This window comes from Suillus subalutaceus (assembly GCF_016647625.1).
Source record: "Suillus subalutaceus strain FC151 chromosome Unknown DFJ58scaffold_82, whole genome shotgun sequence".
Lineage (NCBI taxonomy): Eukaryota > Fungi > Basidiomycota > Agaricomycetes > Boletales > Suillaceae > Suillus > Suillus subalutaceus.
In genome coordinates this window covers 42,806-62,230 of record NW_024540331.1, presented here as the reverse complement: position 1 = coordinate 62,230, position 19,425 = coordinate 42,806, and the positions used below count along the sequence as shown (strand labels likewise).

Below are 19,425 nucleotides of genomic sequence, written 5' to 3'. Positions count from 1 at the left end.
TGACACTAAAAGTTTCCAAGGCTTTGTTAATACGTTCGTGGTAGTATGTCGTTCCTCGAGGTAACTCGCCCACACGATTTCTAACCACAGTACTCTAGCACTTCCCAAAACTATTTCCACTTCACAAACTGTGACACAACTTGAAGTTATCGTTGATGAATCAAGATCACTGTTGGTATTTCCATTTATAATATCCTCCGTTGTTTCTGATCTCTTCAACAGTTTCTGGATCATTTGAAGGAACTTGGGAAAAACTGTCTCAGGTTGCTGTCAAGGGTGCTGAATATGACTCACGCGAACGCCGGCCCCACCCGAAATGTTTACGAGGGACTCGAGTGGACCTTCTCAACTACATCCACAGATCACTAAACGACAGAGGGAAGAGTCGACTCATTTGGCTGCATGGCACGGCAGGCGTCGGAAAGTCTGCTGTCGCTTTCACTGTGGCTGAAACGATGAGAGATCTTAAAGTGACAGAGGAGACGCATGTCGAAAAGCGGCTTGCGGGAACATTCTTTTTCTCGCGAAAGCACACGAAACGCTGCACCACTGGCTATTTCTTTGCGACACTTGTCTATCAGCTTGCCAGCAATTTTGCCAGCATCCGGAAGGACGTCAACAGAACTATCCGGGATAATCCTGCCCTTTTAGACCCTGATAAGTCTCTTCGTGACCAGGTGGAGGCATTGTTCATCCAACCTCTCCGAAGGCTTCAATCGAGACTGCGTGGATGTCCGCCTTTGGCATTTGTTGTTGACGCCCTTGACGAATGCACGTCTGAAACCGAGCTTGCTGATCTCATTCTTTACCTTGCACGGGCTCTTCGTGAACCTGATCTCCCCGTGATCCACATTCTACTTACGAGTCGCTCGGAATCGCATATCTGTAAAGCCTTCCAGAACGTCGAGGTGCGCCCGTGGGTGTGCGAGATACCCGTGAGAACTTCGGGAGAGGGCGCTGCCGCCACCATGTTGCTAGATGGTGCAGATGTTGATAAGGACATCTATATTTTCTTGCATCATTCCTTCACAGAGCTACAAAGTCGCCATCCTGATTTCCCCCAGCCATCGAGGGATGAGCTTGAGCGGCTGGCCAGCCGAGCGGGAAGACGTTTCATAGTAGCTTCTACGATGATGAAGTTCATTGATGATGGAGACAATGATCCCCGCGATCGGCTTCAAGTCATGCTGGATGTAGCGACTGAATTGCTACCAGGAACGGAGGTGTATAAGTTGTACGATCGTATTATCTCCACATGCGCTGACCCCAAGCGGGCATACCAGCACTTGTCCATCGTCGCTGCCCTCGCAGATCCTCTGCCCATTTCACAACTCTCAAAACTTCTTGGCCCTGGCCTAGGCAGGGACGTTGAGACAACACTGGTGCAGCTACGGTCTGTCATGGATATCCCTACCGACGACAGTCTTCCCGTCAATATCTACCACTCGTCCGTTCGTGACTATGTTTCTAACCCCTCAAACTGCAACCTTCCTCAAGTACACAGCATCCCATCACCTCACTCCCTACTCGCTTGCTCATCTTTCCGCTTGATGATGAAAGAGATTCCGGGACGTTCAGCCCTCTTGGATCTGCTCTCGGACTTGAAGAAGCACAGCCGAGCTATGAAGTCTCAAGATCCCCAAAGGTTAAAGGAATCGTTATCCTTCCTCGTTCAGCCACCAGAGCCACTGTCGGCTCTCGTTGCTCTGCTATGGCTTCGAGGGGATCGTAGTTCAGATATAGAACCCTGGCTAGGGACACAGGACGGGCGTGCCTGGCTGCAAACTCCGAGAGGGACAACCTGGCTTTGCACCATGGGTGGGGAGAACTGGCTGCAGACCCAGAGGGGGCAGGACTGGCTGCAGACTCGGGGGGGAAAGGACTGGCTGCAGATCTGGCCTGGGGAACGCTGGTTGTGGTCCTTGGGTGGCACCATTTGGCTGCTGACCAAGGGTGGGAACGACTGGCTGCAGACCCATCAGGGTAGGGCCTCGCTGCAAACACAGTCGGGAAGGAGATGGTTGGAAACCTTGTTGGGACAAACTTGGCTAGGGAGCCAGGGCGGGACAGACTGGCTGAAAACTCAAGGCAGGCGATACTGGCGGCTGAAGAAAGATAACTGGCTGTTGGCGGACTTTGCGCAGATTCCGAACACGCAAATCTGTGCGCCGAAGAAGGACCGGTCATTGTTGAACCAGATCTGGCTGCATCGCAGTGATTACATGCAACGGACGAACTGGCTGCGGACCCCTGACGGACTGGATTGGTTGCAGTTTCCAGAGGGGAAGACTTGGTTGCAGACCCCCGAGTCGGGCGGCCGATACTGGCTGCCGACAAAGTTGGGGAAGGAGTGGTTGGAAACCATCGGAGGAAACTCATGGTTGGGGACACCGGGAGGGCGAGACTGGCTGCAGACGCTTTACGGGAAAGAGTGGCTGCAGACTCGCGGTGCGAAAAAGTGGCTGAAGACCCAGGGCGGGCAAGATTGGCTAGAGACCAAGTGTGGGCTGGACTGGCTGAAGACGCAAAATGGGCGAGACTGGTTACAAGGGTGGCTGGAAACGCTGGACGGGCGAGACTGGCTGCAGACTAAAGGCGGGAGAGCCTGGCTGCAAAGCCAGAGCGGACGAGACTGGCTGCAAACGCCCTATGGCGAAGCATGGCAGTCGACTCCTGCGGCTTCTGTCTGGGTGACAATGGAAGAATTCTCGAGCACGCTGGAAACGATCAGCGAGTTTGGATTTTGCCCAGAATCGTCTTTGCTGCCGGCTTTCCAAGCAATCCAGCAATTCAAGAGTTTGCCAGATCTCTTGATGTTTTCGGTGTTCGTCGCGTTTAGGCAGCAGGATCATTCCACCCCTGCATTGCCAGAATCTCACTCTTCACCAGATAGGGAGATTATTCATGCCATGAATGCCTTTGCGACTTTCGCAAACGAAGCACTGGAACGAGGTCGATCGGCTTCTGATGCTCTCAAGTATGCATGTCAAAACTGGGCTATTCATCTCTCACGCTCTCCGAATCCATGGGATGAGACACTCAACCACATATTTAAGGTTTTCTGGGATCGTCATCTCCTCTCCTGGCTCGAAAGGCAGTGGTGTTTGAAGGGTCTGCAGTCTTGCCTCGTTGTGTTACATGCTGTGCAGACACTTGCGAAGGTGTGTGTACTTTGGCCATACCGACTTCTTAAACACTAATATTTTACTTTATGATGCACCTTTTACTTACAATCAACGTGGACGCGTTATTTACAGCCGAATGAAATCCTGCCGGTCATCTTCACAACGTCGACAAAGGAAGCACGAGCTCCCTCCAATATGTGGACACGACCATCAGCCTTGAGGCCCATCCCCTCAATTATTCCTCTTCCACTACCCTTACCACCAACTCACTTAGCAATCCCCAACGCCAGTGTTTCAGATGCTGGCATACCTGCAAAACGCACATTAGATGAGCTTCAGAATAACAGCGCCCGTACCCCGTCAAAACGCCGGAAACGAGACCAGAAGGACTTGCAAATTGGCATGCTACCCACTACAACGGATTTCCATTTCTTTTACATAAATGGTACACACTCGTAGAGACGGTAAATGGAGAACCACTGATGAGGTCTTGAAGCCCGTCTGCTTATGTAACATCATAATTGAAATACATTTCTAGGTCTGACTTTCAGATGACTTGAACGAACGTGAGTTCGAGGTATAGTAAGAATGAATGCAAGTGTGATTGGCAGGATCCAAATAATTTTCCCGACGACAGCCCGGCAAGTACGAAGCGCCATTTTTACGTAGGATCTGGGGTTGACTCAGGCAGTGAGTCTTTCGGTCTTGGAAGTCCCGCACACATGGGCGTTTCTACAAGCACCTCTTCACGGCATTTTCCGTCCACCACCTGCGCGTCATGCTTTGTTGTAGCTATGGCGACCTCTGCTTCGTTGTTTATGGCGGATCTGTTCAACTGTTCTAGCTACACACACAGATATCTGCAGTCACTCGTACAAATATATCGTCGATTTTGAACTCAGTTTATATGCCATCATCGCGACATATCGGCCCGGGTGGACTTCAGAAATACAGATATATCGTCGACTACAGTCAGAGCTTGTTATTGGTGCAAGAGCCATATCGTGCGTGTATATATTACTATCCTCACTGCACACGAACTGACCTCAGAGCAGACCAATCGTGCAAGACGCTCCATGATCAAAATCCTTAGACATTTTTAAACTTGATTCTTGTAAACCCCATGAATAATATTTTGTGGGTGCTCAGGCCACCAGAGGCGCATCGATTTATCGTTCTGTGGGAAGGTGTTCACATGCGGCGGCCGACCTTATAGTCCACGTACGTGAACAGCCCCGCTGAGTGTCAGTACTTATATCTCCTGGTATGTCCCTTATGGTCCCCACCTTACTCACCAGGCCCACGATGACGCCCACCCTCTTTACTCCCATCCAAGTGGGTCACATGAGAATCAGTCACCGTATTGTCCTCGCCCCCCTCACCCGTGTTCGCGCCTACCCCACCCACGTCCCCGGGCCCCATGCAGCCACCTACTATGCGCACAACGTGCATCTGTCCCGGGAACACTCCTCGTCTCCGAAGCGACCTTCATCTCCCAGGCTGCTGGTGGGAGGGAGTTCGTCCCAGGGATCTATACCCAGGAACAGGTAGAAGGATGGAAAAGGGTCACCGATGCCGTGCATGAGAAGGGTAGTTTTATATTTTGCCAACTGTGGGCACTTGGGAGAGCTGCAGTCCCAGATGCCCTCGCCAAGGAGGATAACTCCCCGCTTGTATCTGCCTCTCCTATCCCACTTTCCATCCGCCCTACTACAGTCCCGCACGCCCTCACAGAATCAGAGATAGAATCATACATTACCAGCTTCGCCACTGGCGCCAGGAATGCCATCGCAGCAGGCTTCGATGGCGTCGAAATCCATGGTGCAAACGGATACCTTATCGATCAGTTCTTGCAAGAGATGAGCAATATCCGGGAGGATGGATGGGGTGGGAGTATCGAGAAGAGGGCAAGATTTGCGATAGAGATCGTGGATGCGCTTGTCAAAGAAGTCGGTGCTGAGAGGGTCGCCATTAGATTGAGTCCGTGGAGTCCGTTTCAAGGTGCGTTGTCTCTGTTCCTCGTTTTATGCTGGACTAACCTTTATGCAGACATGGGCCTCCCCGATCCAAAACCACAGTTCTCATACCTCGTAAGCCAGCTCAGGAAGTACGACCTTGCTTACCTCCACGTCACCGAGCCACGTGTTGGCGGAAACATTGATGTGGACGCACCACCGCAGAGTAGCAACAATTTCCTGCGTGAGATATGGTGCAAGGAGGGCAAGGATAGCGTGTTTATCAGTGCGGGTGGGTACACACGACAGACCGCGATCGAAACAGCGCAGGAGCATGGGGGCATGATAGCATTTGGCAGGTTGTATATTCCGAATGTGAGTCCTTCCGTGTCTCCATATTCGTTCTTCGTCCGTTCTCTTTGCCTATGTGTACTGACAACTTTCTCTTCCTGTGCCTTGGTCGATCTTTTTCGTATTCCGCTTCGATCACTCCTTACTCTCCACGCTCTTCCAACAGCCTGACCTCCCTGCCCGACTTATATACGACCTGCCGCTTGCTAAGCCTGATCGTGCAACATTCTACCTCGCCGGAGATCTTACTGAGAAAGGATACACCGATTTTCCAGCGGCAGACGTACCAACAGAGCAGAAGTTGTGAAGGCTAAGATGGTAAAGGTAAGCGTTTCTGAATCGCCAAGATCGGGAGGTGTGTTGCAGGGGAGATGAAGATCCTTCGAGGATAACCATAGATTCGTCTCCTGCGTCGGCCTCAAATAGAATGTAGGCCATGACACCATACCCCATGTGTAAGTCGGAGCCATCCTTGCCTCTCGAGGTACACATGAGGTATGGATCTCTGGCAGCGGCTGTGTAAGTTGGTTGCTTACGACGGACTGATCTTGTTCTCCTGCGCTCAATCGCATATAGGGTTTCACTAGGACTAATTCTCGAAAGATGGGTATGCAGACACAGACGACTGGGAATCTCTCTGGGAATTCACTTGAATGGTGCGCAGCCACAACACTTGTTAGTGAAACATTGATGATCCATATGTTTTTCATGGCGGGCACTATTCACATTCTCTTCTCGTGCTCAGTCATCGAAGGAAGTGCTCTGGATGTTTTTTTGACGTTGTTATGGCTATTCACCAACTTAGTGCGGTGCTGGCACAAACTGTCCAGGTTTGACTCATCCATTTCATGAATGTCTGATTTAGAGCTATTGAGCACTGACTCGGAGAAATGCAGCAGGATGTAGTAGGCTTTGTCACGCAAGCTGTCTCTTTGTTTCATTGGAACTAGCCACTTGTTACAATGTAAACGTCTTGATTCCAGAAATTAGAGGCGATCGGCCACGATGCGGGTGCGTACACACAATTTTTCAATATGAGTAGACCATGTTAACCGTTGGCACCAACGTCGTTTGGCTGGACCTGTGTCTTACTGGTGTCGGAGTATATCTGCTTAAGGAGGTTTTCAACGAAAAGAACCCTGCACCATATCCCCCAGTCCTCCGTGGTGGCCTCTCATCGCGAACGTCCTAGGCACGCAGCCTCGCATAAAGCCCCGACTGAGCACCTTCGCAGAGTGGGGGACAGAATAGGTCATTACGACGGACCAAGAAATATAATCGTTGTTTGCCTCTTCCATGGCTGTATACGACATTATTTCGTCGGGGAAATCAATCTGAGCTGCGTAATCGATGAGGGCAAAGAAAGGCTTGTAGCCACTTATGCGCCAGGGAAAGGCACAGCCACCAATTTCGGTATGACTAGGCATAGCAAAAATCCGAACTGTAACATAGCACTTGTAGTCTCATTGCAGGTCCCCCTCCCCTACATAGCACTATATATCTTAGGCTACACTAAAGTGTGTTATCGTGAACTAAGTGGTTAGCATCTTGTTCAATGAGCTCAAGGACAGTTGCAGAGCGAGGCGAGATAGAACACTTGAAGGGTTTGGGGTGGCTGAGAGTGTGTCAATCCAGACCAGTACCGGACGCGACAAGATATGCGACATACCTGATCGTACCTGGTAAGGGTTCAACCTCGGGGGTGATCTCAACACCATTCTCGACAACCTTTGAAATATCAAACGCGGCCAGTGACATCGCAATGGATATCCAAATGGCGGCATTAGCAAGGTGGAGACCTGTACATCAAAAGCAAGTAGATGTCAGCATACTGTTAGTTAATTGATGCGAGTTGGACACACCTGGGCAAATACTGCGGAGCAGAAAATTAGCATTCCGATCAGGTCCAGAACCAACTCTATGCTTACCGCCTACCAAAACCGAAGCACATTGTGCGAGGCTCCGTCTCAGGCTCCTTTCCATTCTTAGCCAAGAAGCGTTCAGGATTGAATTGCTCGGGGTTAGCATATGTCCGTGAATCGTTGAGCATGAACCTGTCGTAATTAAGAGTATTACATTCTGTTCATCAATCGAAGGGGAGCACCAACCAAATGTTAGGCATTATTAAGGTGCCTTTTGGAATATAGTACCCGTCATGGATATCGTCTTCAGTTACACAGTGGGCGAAACCTGTCATTGAAATACTCGTTGGCAAATAAATAATGTCATGAACGAGATCCGCATACCGGTGGGAACGACGACGTTCCAGCGGAGAACTTCTTTGACAAGCGCCTCAGTATAGGGGAGGGAGTCGCGGTCGGCAAAGGTGGGAAGACGGTCAGGACCGACAACCGCATCTATTTCAGCCTGGGCCTTCTTCTGCACATCAGGGAAAAGTGTCATAGCTAGAAAAAACGAGTATGTTGCAGAAACAGTCTGAGAAAATAGGCGCAGTACTTTCAGAAGATGATTATTAGAAACAAAAATATGTAAGGACTAACCGCGTCGGCGCCACCGGCGTATAGGGAGAAAGCAGACCATTTCACGGCGTGGTCCTCTTCCGCAGACACATGACTGCCTTCCAAGAGAGTCGAGGTAAAAGACACAGGGGCGGTGCCAGCAACCTGTAAATATTGAACTTCAATGCATAATCGCAAAACTGCAAATTGGTCACCATCTGGTCCTTCACCAACTTGTGGGGTGCAGAAACCATCTCTTCCAGGGTCTCGCGCCATTTACGTGCTGTGCGCTTGAAGCCAGCACCGTGGAACCACACGGGAACCTTTACCACTAGAATCCAGGTCATCGGAAGCCAACACAAACGTCAGAAGAATATAGCTTACTGAATGGTAAAATATCAACCATAAATGCACCGAGAACTGTAGCCTGCGAGAGATTGAATACAGCGCGGTCTGCAAGGTCAATGAAGGGATCATTATTCTCTTTCACTTCGTAACCATGAGAGATGCACAAAATGATCGCGCCAGCAGTGCTATAGTGAAAATTCAAGACCATGTCATTTCGAGGACACATAATACATACTGTCGGATATGTTCCTGCAGTTGGTCGGGTTTCGCAAGCACACGCTTCAGGAATCGACGAGTTTCAACCTCCTCGATCTCGTTGTATACGTCCGCTGCGGCGCGACTGCCGATGACACGATGTAAGTTCTTGCGTTGCTGGCGAAAGCGATCACCATAAGGAAGGAAAGGTAAAGAGTCCTTCCAGCCGACAAGTTCGCCAACCATAGGAATAACAGGACGGCCAGAATAGAAAGTACTTTTACTGTCCATCATTTTCAATGCAGTCTTGGTAGAGTTCAGCACAATTATGTGCCGACCCAGAACCTCGATATGCGTGATATCACCTACAGATAAGAGTTGTGAAAATGCATGATTTTGGAAAAAAGGAAAGTACTCACCATACTTCTGACCCCACTCAGCAAATGTGAGCCATGGCTTGATGCGAGGCATATCCAAAACATTGCCAATGAGAGGCCATCCCCGGGGACCAGGTGGATATGGTGCAGGATTCTTCTTGATGAGCACCTGCTTTACCAGGTAGACTCCAACACCAGTAAGGCATAGTAAGTCCAACCAAGTAACATTGGTGATTGTCAACATGGTCTACAACTAGTAGAGGAAGAGCAACTCAAGAACGGTGATGTAGAGCGAATTGATCAGATAAGTGGATATCTTGTATTTAACACATTGGAAGGACACGAGTTCCGAAATGTGTTATGACGCAAAAAGTTCGAACACCTAGCTACTAGGGGTCGGCGCCGCCGAATTATAACCGTGCGGAGCGATTGACATTTTTTTGTTAGGGCTAATACGAATAGTTGAACAATTTTAATAGGTTTGGGCATGCAACATTGTGTATAGGGTGTACTTACATTCCTATTCAAGTTGGAGGGTGATCTGATGGCAAATTCAGGCTCCGAAATAACCATGGACAAGTCGAGTGGCGTAGCCATCAAGATTTCCCACTCTCAAAGGACGTACTCACATCAGACTGGTTACGAGTCTAGCTCCGTTAAAGCGAAGGTGAATATTGTCCGCACGTACAGGACAGATGCAGTTGTTTATTAGGTGCACTCAGAGTAAGATTCAGGATTTTCGCTAAGCTCGGTAAAGCTCGGTAAAGCTCGCTAGAGTTTTGGCAAAACTCGGCAGCACGTAAATTAGTCATACCGGCACACTTCGGCATGAAATCGGACATTCAAACGACACTTAGAATTCACGAGAGGATGCAGGAAAAGTCATGCATTAGGTAGAGATGCAGGCAAAGTCATACATTAGGAGTTTGCAAGAACACCAGGACATCATTGTATAGTAAAGTACCACAACAGAGTATGAGTTACATATGAGTGACATAGACAGTAGCGTGAAAACGAGCATAAAACAAGAACAAAAGAGATATTGCAAGCATCACACTCAAGCCTGAGACCCAGACCCAGATCCAGACCCAGAAAGACGTGCAAACTCAATCTTGAGGCGCATGGTTGCCGCCTCCTCCGCATGCGCTTGCGCTAATGCCGCGTGCATCTTCATCTCTGCTTCTCGAAGACGAATCTCAGACTCCTTGGCCTCCAGGGCACGTTGATGCGCAGTGGCAGCTTCGGCGAAAGTATCCGCACGTTCGGCTTTGAGGAATTTGTGTTCGTTGACTTGGCGCGCGAAGTTGTACTTGGCCATGTACCGCTCGTTCTTGAGTTCGTCCCGAGTGACACGGTCCGACTGCGCACTCTCGATCTCGTCAGAGAGTGCGTCAACCTGACTCTGAAGGTCAGACCGCTGCTTCTTCCCCTGCCTCGTTTTTCCTGCGGATGCTGATGCGGAATTGGCTGGTGATGTCATTGACGTTGATGCAGGTGCTGACGACGCCGACGCAGGCTTCGAGCGCGAAGAGCCTGAAGAGCGGCGAGAGGATGCTTTGACCGACCCCGTGCTAGGGCGCCGTTGTGGATCGGACATCCCGAAGGATGCACGACTGTCCCGGTGAGACGTCTGCGATGTGCGCGGCAGCATGAATTCGGATCGTTGAGATTGAGGCGGAGGGGTAATGGGGGGCGAAGGGGACGACGGAGGAGCCGGACGTTTGGATGCAGCGCGTGCAGACCTCGGCGGACTGTCGAGAATAATAGCGTGAGGGTCGTCGCGGTAATCACGTCGCGGGGGGGGAGTCGGCTTTGGTAGATCTTCGAATGAGAAATCCATGTCGTCGTCGTCGTCATCAAGAAGCGAGTTGGGGTCGTTGCGAGAGCGTGCGGGGGGCGCGCCAGACTGGTGGTGATGTGGGTACTGGCTATGAGGGGCATGGCCAAACGCGTATTGACTGCCGTGGGGCTGAGCGCCCGAGGGTGGGTAATGCTGAGCGCCCGAGGGTGCATAAGGTTGAGCGCCCGAGGGCGGGTAATGCTGAGCACCCGAGGGCGCATAAGGTTGAGCGCCCGAGGGCGGGTAAGGTTGAGTGTTAGAGGGCGGGTAAGGTTGAGCGCCCGAGGGTGGGTAAGGTTGAGGGTCAGAGGGCGGGTAAGGTTGAGGGTAAGAGGGCGGGTAAGGCTGAGAAGCTGAGGGGGGAAGCTGAGGAGAGTATGGCTGAGCGCCAGCAGGAGGAAGCTGAGGAGAGAAAGGCTGGGCGCTAAACTGAGCGCTCCCAGAGCCCAGACTGTTGGAATACGAGCTGCCGGCGGTACGTGAGATGGAGAAATATTTTGCTGCGTGGTCTACTCCCGGGTGTGACGAGACTGTCTTGAGGGATATTGCTGGATTCCCCCCCATGATGTCAATGAGTTCATCATACCAGGGGAATTCCTTCAAAATTTGCGCTGTGAATTTAATCAGTCAGGCTATGATAGATGTAATTTTTTAAAAAAATGCACCGTGCAAATTCTGCGCTTCATCCTCTGGCATGATACCAGCAGCCGGTTGAGTGTAACTTGTCATAGGACTCGCGATACTTTCTTCTGAGTCTGTGAAACGAATATTAGTACACTTTGAGGAAGAGAGTCAGAACAACGTACCCATTGATGTGACTATTCGTCGAGTCTCGAAATTTGTCGGGCTCGTCCGCGTAATGCTTCACATAGTCAGCATCATTCTTGAACACATACTTCGCAATAACAGCGCAGACTGAAAGTTTATCTTTGCCTGAGGGACGGTCACTATCATTCTGTGGTCGTTTTGCATCAGAGGAAAATAGGATCCGGCAGTCAGCTGGGTGGTCACGGAGGTGGTCGATGACTTTCTGGGTGCGGAAAGGTGCAGATAGCCACTGTATCTGGAATTTGGGGTGATCTGACCCTCCTCCCACAGCAGGATGCCGTGTGCCTCTACTCTTGCTACCCCTCCCGCGAGTGACCGGCCCCTGTGTTGGATCCATGGCGTTTTTGCCCCTTGGAAAGGGTGTCTGTAAAGCTTTCAGTCGCGCAGAGCGACGTCGAGGTGGTGGTCGAACGACAGGCATAACTTTTGAAGTCCGCTAGGGTGCCGAAGTCTGCCGCATGTCAGGTGCGTGGCAAGCCCCGAGTTTGGTGAGCTTCTTACCGAGCTTTACCGAGCTTAGCGAGAATTCTGAATCTTACTTTGAGTACCATTATTATTTACTCTTTAGCTCCGCTGAGAACGGTACATTCCGGATCTCATTATGACGTCTTTTCCTCACTGTGTCAGGTCGCCTTCCTTTCTATAATAGGTTGTTGTTATTTTGAATATATGATAACATTACCGTGCGGAGCACGGTCACCTACAATGTTGCGTGACGTGCAGATTCAAAACAACACCACACAAATCTGATCAGTTATGGTAACAAGGGTAATCCGCCACACTCAGAAAAAACGCCTCATCATGAAATCCGGATGATACCATTCTCACGGATTATTTGAGATACTAGGCTATGAAGTGCTGATATGCGGACCATTATGTTCTTTCCCTTAACTCCTCCATGTTTCCACCTCGTTGCTACACGTATCCAAAAGGTCAGTCGTCATCCGCATAAGTACTAGACATCGCGACTCACCAGTCACATTGCAAACAGAGCTGAGATTTCGTCCGCAGAGCTTTCATCCTCAACAAACATCATACACACTCCTCGTTGTCGTACTAGATATTCAATTAAACCTATTTGAAGCTATTCATTCACTTACTTGTCCTTTCATCTCAATTTGCATACCTTGTAAACGTCGACCATGAAGTCCATTGACCGTATTTGAAATGTCAACAGCTGATCCTAACTCAACCATATGATGATCGCAATTGGGGAAACGAAAGATATGTAAAGCCCCTCGTCCTTGGCGGAAAGCTGATATGTGTTAACAGCGAACAACGTACCCAGTCTCAGCACGGACCTATAAAAAAAGTTCCAGGTAATAAGACACATTCCATTACTGGTGGATGTTTCGACAGATTTGTGATGACATCATAATGACTAGCCAACACTTTTATGACAAAGCACGCATGTAACCCTACAGCAATGTTCACGTCTCTGCATGAGATAGCCAGGAACAACAATGGAAATGGGACCTTCTTACTTAGTGCGTAACTTGACGTATACACTTCACCCTAAAGACACATCACTTTCCAGTCCAACCTACGCTGCACGAATATAGTTCTATATCAGCCGTTAAAGCGAGAACTGTGTTGCTTCTTACAGGGGAACCATGGACCGAAACTGAACAAGAAATTATCCTGATTGACATCGAAATGGGACACCATCGAGGCATCGATAACTTTATAGGTGAGTGCTACAAGTATATAAGAGGTTGTAATAATGATGAAACTAGATGTCCTATGTGCAATGTTGCATACAACTGAAACCAGCATCTACTACTCACAAGACAAAGACATGATAGCGGATCTGGTAGCGCTTATGAGAGACTGGTAAATGATGCGTATAAACACTCACGTATGTGTACTATCAAATAATTTTGTGGTTTCCTCTACCAGTCCATCAATCCGTCTTTCTTCGATTCGGAGATCCTCAGAGGGATGTCGTAAAAATAAGTCATTATCGAAATCCCTCAGCAATCTAATTGTGTCACGACCACGACTTCTTGACAAAGCCACATACACATTGAAAGGGGACAAATTGAAGCATGTTGTTCGACCAACATCAACCAATACATGCTCGATTGTCTGACCCTGCGACTTGAAGTCGGTGAACGCATATGCGGGAGTTAAAGCGAGTTGGCGTCGAGTTACGGTAGTGGACGGACTAGAGCCTATGGTAAATTTAAACTTCTCGGGTGTCAATGGTACTTGACGTTCGCCCAGACCAGGTAACGGAGGTAGTTCACAGAAATTGAGCTCCAGTATGACCAATGCTGGAGGATAATGAAGAAAGACTTTACGTGCGGCGACATCTTCATCAGTGATTCCATCTTCTCTAACGTCCAACTTTATATCCACCACTCTACCTCGAGAGCCATTAGAAAGATTAGCAGTAGTAGCAAGATTACGGGTGACCATAACCTGCATACCCTTCACCAATCTAAGCATCGTAGGCAGTTGTTCTGTTTCTTTGAGACGCATCCCTGCAACTATTAATCTTTGTCGTGAATCCAGAGGTTGCCCATGTGCTGAATCCTCCGCGGGACAAATAAACATCATCTCTCCCGATAAAGCAGCGTGTTTCTCTGTAGCGCGATTATTCCACCTAAGTTGCACACTATTTCGGGGAGTAATAAGTATTGCGTGCATCCAGGGAGCCACCGTAAAATTGGGAACTTTACAATCCTCCGTGGTTAACACCAATCGTCGAATTTCTGCGAGGTCGTCACTGGTACATGCACCTACTCAGGCACGTCCTAAAATATCAAGCCATACCGAGTCCGTGATTCGAACTTGTTGAGTCAAATTGATGACGGTATTGAATTGAGCATAAATATTCCTGCCCAACTCACATTTGCTTGTAGTTGGATGTTGGGAGTACAACGCGCGATTACGGCCAGCAACTGGAGGAAATTGATGGAAATCGCCTAACAAGACGACACTAAGTCCAGCGAAGGGGGCGTCAACCAGTGTCCTTGGAACGATATTGGCCAAACGATAGGCCGTTACGACCTGAGATAATAAATACAGTGTATCTGTCGTCAACAGACTCATTTCATCGGCAGCGAGAAGAAAGGTGTCATGCATGTTCACATGATGTCGGCGAGCAGTTTGCGCACTTGGTCAATAGATCCATGTGTCACTTCGCGGTGTTCCTTTACCGGCAGGTAGGGTACCCCAAGAGTGTAAGGTTTTTCCTCCGATTTGACATGCAGCGACACCCGTTAACGCTGTTTTAGCAAAACGATCCGCGATACCCATGTCAGAGAACATTTTCGTTATAGCTTTCAACAATCGCGTTTTCCCCATACCACCCAGACCGTGGATGACCATTAAAAGTTGCGGAGGATCTTCACCATTAAGAAGTCGATAGATATGCTCTGCTATGATTGTGAACGCCATAGATTGTTCTTTGTTTAAATAACTTGGAGGGTCGAGGGGAGATAATTTAGATTGGTCCATTGACGTTTCTCCAGCAGAGTTGTCCAATTGTGCGGATGGATGAATGGATAAGGATGAAGGTGCGATGGTAATGTCTCCTGCGCTAATTTCTCTACTAGGAGCTTCTGCATCAGGAGAATCGGCCTCTGCGATGTGGCGTTGCCACTGCAAACAATTTTCTAAGTCATCCTCTGTAACAACAGTCGCAACCGGTAGATGTGGCGTAGATTCCTGTACGACCCCGAAAAAATCATACTCCTCTGCAATATTCATTGCAACTTCGGCGTAGACCATTTCCCAAGTACTGAGTGTTCCTTCACAGGCTTGTAAGATGTCCTCGTCGTTAACACAGTCCTCCACAGAATCGCTTTGGTCGGTGGATTGACCTGCAATACCTTCGCCTTCATCGAACACATTGTCCAGATGTTCCCCAGGCGGTACGAGAGCATAACCGAAGTTACGAGTAAGTCACGTCTTCTCTTCCTCACGCTTAGCTTGATCAGCGCAGTCGTGAAAATACTGAATGTTGTTGATAATGGTTTGCACCTGCTGTGGAGCACTGGCCATAAAAGAAGTGAATGCGACTTCAAATGTCTCCGTATTTGTCTTCAACGTCTGGATGTCTCGCCAAGGCTTTAATAATGCCAGCATGGATGCACAGTAAAACGGACGTGAATCGGAGTCATTTGCAGGTGGAAACCAGGGCCCTGGAATGTGGGGCATAGTTTCATGTCCTTCAGTTTGTAAAACACGAGCGTGGCCTGAATGAGAGGTGCCTGCAAGGTATGGTACATGGAATTTGGTTCCAGCTTTTTTGTGCACTAAAGGCACGTCCGCGTCAGACCTGATATCATACGTGTTGAGGAAGTATTCCAAATAGTTGAGTTGCTCAAATTCGCAACCACGATCAATGTATTCTCGAAGCTGATCTCGTATACGTAGATTTCCTTCGTGAATTTCAACAGACACGTACTCGGTCTATAAATAAGCAAGAAATTTACCGTCCAGGACGAAAAGATTCACCTCCAAACCACGTTTTGAATCCTGGGTAGATGTAGGAGTCTTCACCCTACACAAATGTCTATTAATAAAAATCTAACCGCTATTGAATTACTCACTGATGATCTCTCAAAAACGGAAAACTTCGCTTCAACAACACTGCAACGGAACTCCAATGGATAGTCTGGAAGGGATGTGAAATGTAACGATCCCCCCATCCCATTAAATACGATACTACCTCTGGTGCGCTGAACTCCTGCTCGCGACTAAGAGCATTAGCGCACCGTTGTAGCAATCGTTTGTTCAGAGTTCGGATATCACTATTATGAGCTTCATCTCGCCGATGATATGCCACTGTTTTTGCTAAAAGGGCTGATGCATTACAGGAGTGCTGCTGTCGTTTCGCAGCGTAGGATGAGATATACCATGCAATGTGTTTTGTTCCCTCGCCATTCGTAATGAGCTTGCAGTCGTGATTTGAGCGAGTCGCCAATAAAATGGTAGGATTCCAGTTATTAAGGAACCGGTATGTACGTTGAGGTCCCCAATCACCATTGGAATCAATCCAAGCTCCAGCAGCTAAAGGAAATGGTGCTCGACGCTTGCATAACAAACGACCACCGCTAACCTTCAGACATCCAGGTCCACATTTATGGACCTGAACAGCACGAACCAATCGACCTTCCACGTCGTGATGAGAGGTTGAAAAGGTGGGTGAACGGGGATCGAGAGGCCGAGAGTACGAAACTGCTTTGTCTCGAGGTGCTGTAGCCAAAATTTCCTCTGTTACCTGATCATGATGAGCACAAATATTGGATGCGATGTACGCCAAAACGCGCGATCAAAAGTCGGGTGATTGCAATAACTCCTTCATTCTTAAAGCAGTTGGAGCACCACGTAACCAGATTAGCGTATGCAGGTGCAATGTTCCTCGGCCTTGAGCTTCAACCGTACCAATATACCCTTCCAGCGTTCCAAAAATCCCCTCGCGCCGAACAATTTGGGACCCTCTAGCTGCCCGCTTATGAATTGTAATACCCATCAACTCCTCAAAAATGGCTCGAACTACGAAATGAAAGAACTTAGCGGCAGCGTAAGGGTCATCTGCAACAATCTTCGCATGCTGGGCGGAGTCAGGCCCTGCAGTACGATCGAATAGATCCAGATCAATCTCCTCTCCAGCGAATACTTGGACGATAGGATTGTGTGTGTCGGTAGGATTAATTGTGATCCACAAAGAGGGTGGGTTTCAAAGAACGGTCATACCCCAGATATAAGCACGAATACTAATCCTGGATTTGTCCATGCCCACCACATTGACTCGAACTGCAGTGAGATGTTTTTTCAAGGCACGGATCACCGGGTTGGAGATAGCTTCTTTTTTTGCTTCCTGGCGACCGGCCAATGCAAGGTCATCGGCAGTTAAATGAGCGAAAGACGCTTCGTTGTCCAGAAAAGCCTTTTTCTGAACTTGCAGAACCGCGGATCGACAAACCTGACGTTTCTGGATAACACCGAAAAACTTGAAACATAAAGTGGAAGTCTTTTCGAAAGCGCTTGTCACCGTATTGCATAGCCCACTTAGCGTGAGCTTCATAAGAGACAGGACGTGGTCGAGAGACTTCGAATCCTCCTAGCCCATAAGGAAACAAGCAAGGAAAAGCACCTAAGAGGTGGTTTGGATCATCTGGAGTACCAGCATAAAGCACACCAGTCGTATCACGGCGCGCATATTCATTAACAAATCCAGATCCATGTTGAACAAGATATGACTCTGTAGCAGACGTATTTGCTAATGCATTAGCAAGCACATCCTGGTTCGAGAGCAGCGTAGCTTCAGCATCAATGACGCCATGAGCCTGGATCGGAACAACACTAGGATCTTGAAAGAAGTCAGACAACTATTGTTGATACCTTAAAGACTAACCAATGTCTCCACTAACGTCTACATCTTCTTCTCTCACAACATTGCTAGAGTCCAATGTCTCGAACGTAGAATGTAAATCTAGAATCTTTCATTCATATGAATAAACTGCAAAAGAACGACTAACCATTATCGTCGTCGTCTCCTACAACGTATCCTGCTCGCTCTTGTTCCACGAGATATTGTTCATCTGAGTACTTGACAACTGAGAGTAGATCCTCAGGGATACCTTCCTCCGGCAAAAGCGATAGATGGTCATCCGAGATCACGATATTCTGATATAGATGGTTCTCGTGTTTCAAAAATGACAACGCAGCCTTGATGCGAAGTCGACTAACGGACAAAAATGATGGCAGCGACTTCACTGGGAGTTTACTAGGACCAATGATGGTGACCGCAACCATGGCAGCGAGTATAACAGGTTTATGTGGCATTAAATCACCCTCAATCATCCTAGCAATGTCAGGTGTATTCAACTGATAAGTCGAAACATTCCCCCGAACACCACTATTCAGAGACGTAGAATCCCACTGCTTAGCTCCTTTTCGTTGCGGATACAACTTGAGAACATAAACAGCAGGAAAATACAGAGCAATGAGAAGTCGCTCGGGAAGATTAAGAATGGAAAGAACGTCGGGTATCGCTCCCATCCAAAGGCCATTGACCAATGAATGAACAGGGATGTTGCTAATCTGGAGATCTTCCAAACATGGACGACAAATGGGTCCATGCTGCCGACCGTCTTCTTCAGAGATTGACGTTGTGTGCAACAGCAAACCATTTACCAACACTTGAGCAGTATGCCGGATGATGGGAGTCAGAAGGTAACGGTTAGGCAATTCATCAATAAAAACTTTCTGCACCTCTTCGACTGCCAGCTGTCACGAGTTCCAAATACAAACCATTATTCTTTCTTGAACATTCGTAAAACACCCGTTAAGCGCCCGTCACAAGCGCCTGTTGTTAGCGCTCAGTCAGCGTCTGTACCTATAACTTTCACAAACCCTAACCCGAACTTCTCTATTCCGTTAGCGCCTACTACTTTTATCTCCGACATCCCTGATTTCGACTTCCTTACTCAAGCAATCAAGTCACGTGACTCTAGAACCTTCGAGAACCCTTGCACAGCCATCACACGTTCCATGACATCATAGTGTAGTTATATTTAAATCATCGTACGATTCTCTTTTCTATTTAATGATTGGCTAGTTAGTTCAGACTCAGATTCATTCTCCGTTTCAATATATGTATATAGGTAGCTCGTTGTAGTCAGTAGTTCTTCAGTTCAAACCTCTTTTGTATTAGCTTACTGCTAGCAATCCTAAAGATGTCCCTGCTATCCTTTCCTCTTTGTTGTGATATCCTTGTTTGAGTCCTAGTCTCTGCCCCTGCGTTAATTCGTTATAAGGGTTGTGACACCAGCTCCCTTGCACAACATATGCATACAGCAAACTTCATCGCAAAGTTACCTGTGCGGTTGATAAAACCAGAAAGGGCGTGACATTTGATATCGTCGGGGGGATTCTTCATAAAATCAGCATCCACCTCTAATTCTCCGGAAGATGACGAATGATCAAAAC

At 48.4% G+C, this 19,425-nt stretch overlaps 5 protein-coding genes across 5 annotated transcripts; 1 reads left to right on the top strand and 4 right to left on the bottom strand.

Annotated features, from left to right (window-relative positions):
- Positions 1 to 4,430: 4,430 nt before the first annotated feature.
- On the top strand, positions 4,431 to 5,872 carry DFJ58DRAFT_891168 (NADH:flavin oxidoreductase/NADH oxidase; the record flags this gene model as incomplete). The annotated part of the gene is made up of 4 exons (XM_041394747.1): positions 4,431 to 4,571; positions 4,625 to 5,126; positions 5,175 to 5,455; positions 5,598 to 5,872. The coding sequence occupies 4 exons, from the start codon at positions 4,431 to 4,433 to the stop codon at positions 5,736 to 5,738; spliced, it is 1,065 nt and encodes a 354-aa protein (XP_041241921.1). The 3' UTR covers positions 5,739 to 5,872.
- A 1,071-nt stretch (positions 5,873 to 6,943) lies between these two features.
- Positions 6,944 to 9,054, bottom strand: DFJ58DRAFT_663105 (cytochrome P450; the record flags this gene model as incomplete). Its single annotated transcript, XM_041382335.1, has 11 exons — positions 6,944 to 7,046; positions 7,101 to 7,230; positions 7,264 to 7,304; positions 7,360 to 7,485; positions 7,540 to 7,621; positions 7,678 to 7,867; positions 7,933 to 8,055; positions 8,106 to 8,221; positions 8,275 to 8,423; positions 8,474 to 8,798; positions 8,853 to 9,054. The coding sequence occupies 11 exons, from the start codon at positions 9,052 to 9,054 to the stop codon at positions 6,944 to 6,946; spliced, it is 1,587 nt and encodes a 528-aa protein (XP_041241920.1).
- Positions 9,055 to 9,867: 813 nt separating this feature from the next.
- DFJ58DRAFT_891157 (uncharacterized protein) lies at positions 9,868 to 11,899 on the bottom strand (the record flags this gene model as incomplete). The annotated part of the gene is made up of 4 exons (XM_041394746.1): positions 9,868 to 11,261; positions 11,316 to 11,405; positions 11,457 to 11,512; positions 11,547 to 11,899. 4 exons carry the CDS (start codon positions 11,897 to 11,899, stop codon positions 9,868 to 9,870), a joined length of 1,893 nt encoding a protein of 630 aa, XP_041241919.1.
- Positions 11,900 to 13,332: 1,433 nt separating this feature from the next.
- On the bottom strand, positions 13,333 to 15,216 carry DFJ58DRAFT_730013 (uncharacterized protein; the record flags this gene model as incomplete). Its single annotated transcript, XM_041385818.1, has 2 exons — positions 13,333 to 13,970; positions 14,643 to 15,216. 2 exons carry the CDS (start codon positions 15,214 to 15,216, stop codon positions 13,333 to 13,335), a joined length of 1,212 nt encoding a protein of 403 aa, XP_041241918.1.
- An 820-nt stretch (positions 15,217 to 16,036) lies between these two features.
- On the bottom strand, positions 16,037 to 19,375 carry DFJ58DRAFT_717130 (uncharacterized protein; the record flags this gene model as incomplete). Its single annotated transcript, XM_041384328.1, is given in 11 exon segments — positions 16,037 to 16,704; positions 16,816 to 17,109; positions 17,188 to 17,425; positions 17,445 to 17,608; positions 17,633 to 17,803; positions 17,849 to 17,926; positions 17,973 to 18,162; positions 18,211 to 18,405; positions 18,564 to 18,590; positions 18,631 to 18,723; positions 19,265 to 19,375. The coding sequence occupies 11 exon segments, from the start codon at positions 19,373 to 19,375 to the stop codon at positions 16,037 to 16,039; spliced, it is 2,229 nt and encodes a 742-aa protein (XP_041241917.1).
- Between the last annotated feature and the right edge of the window lie 50 nt (positions 19,376 to 19,425).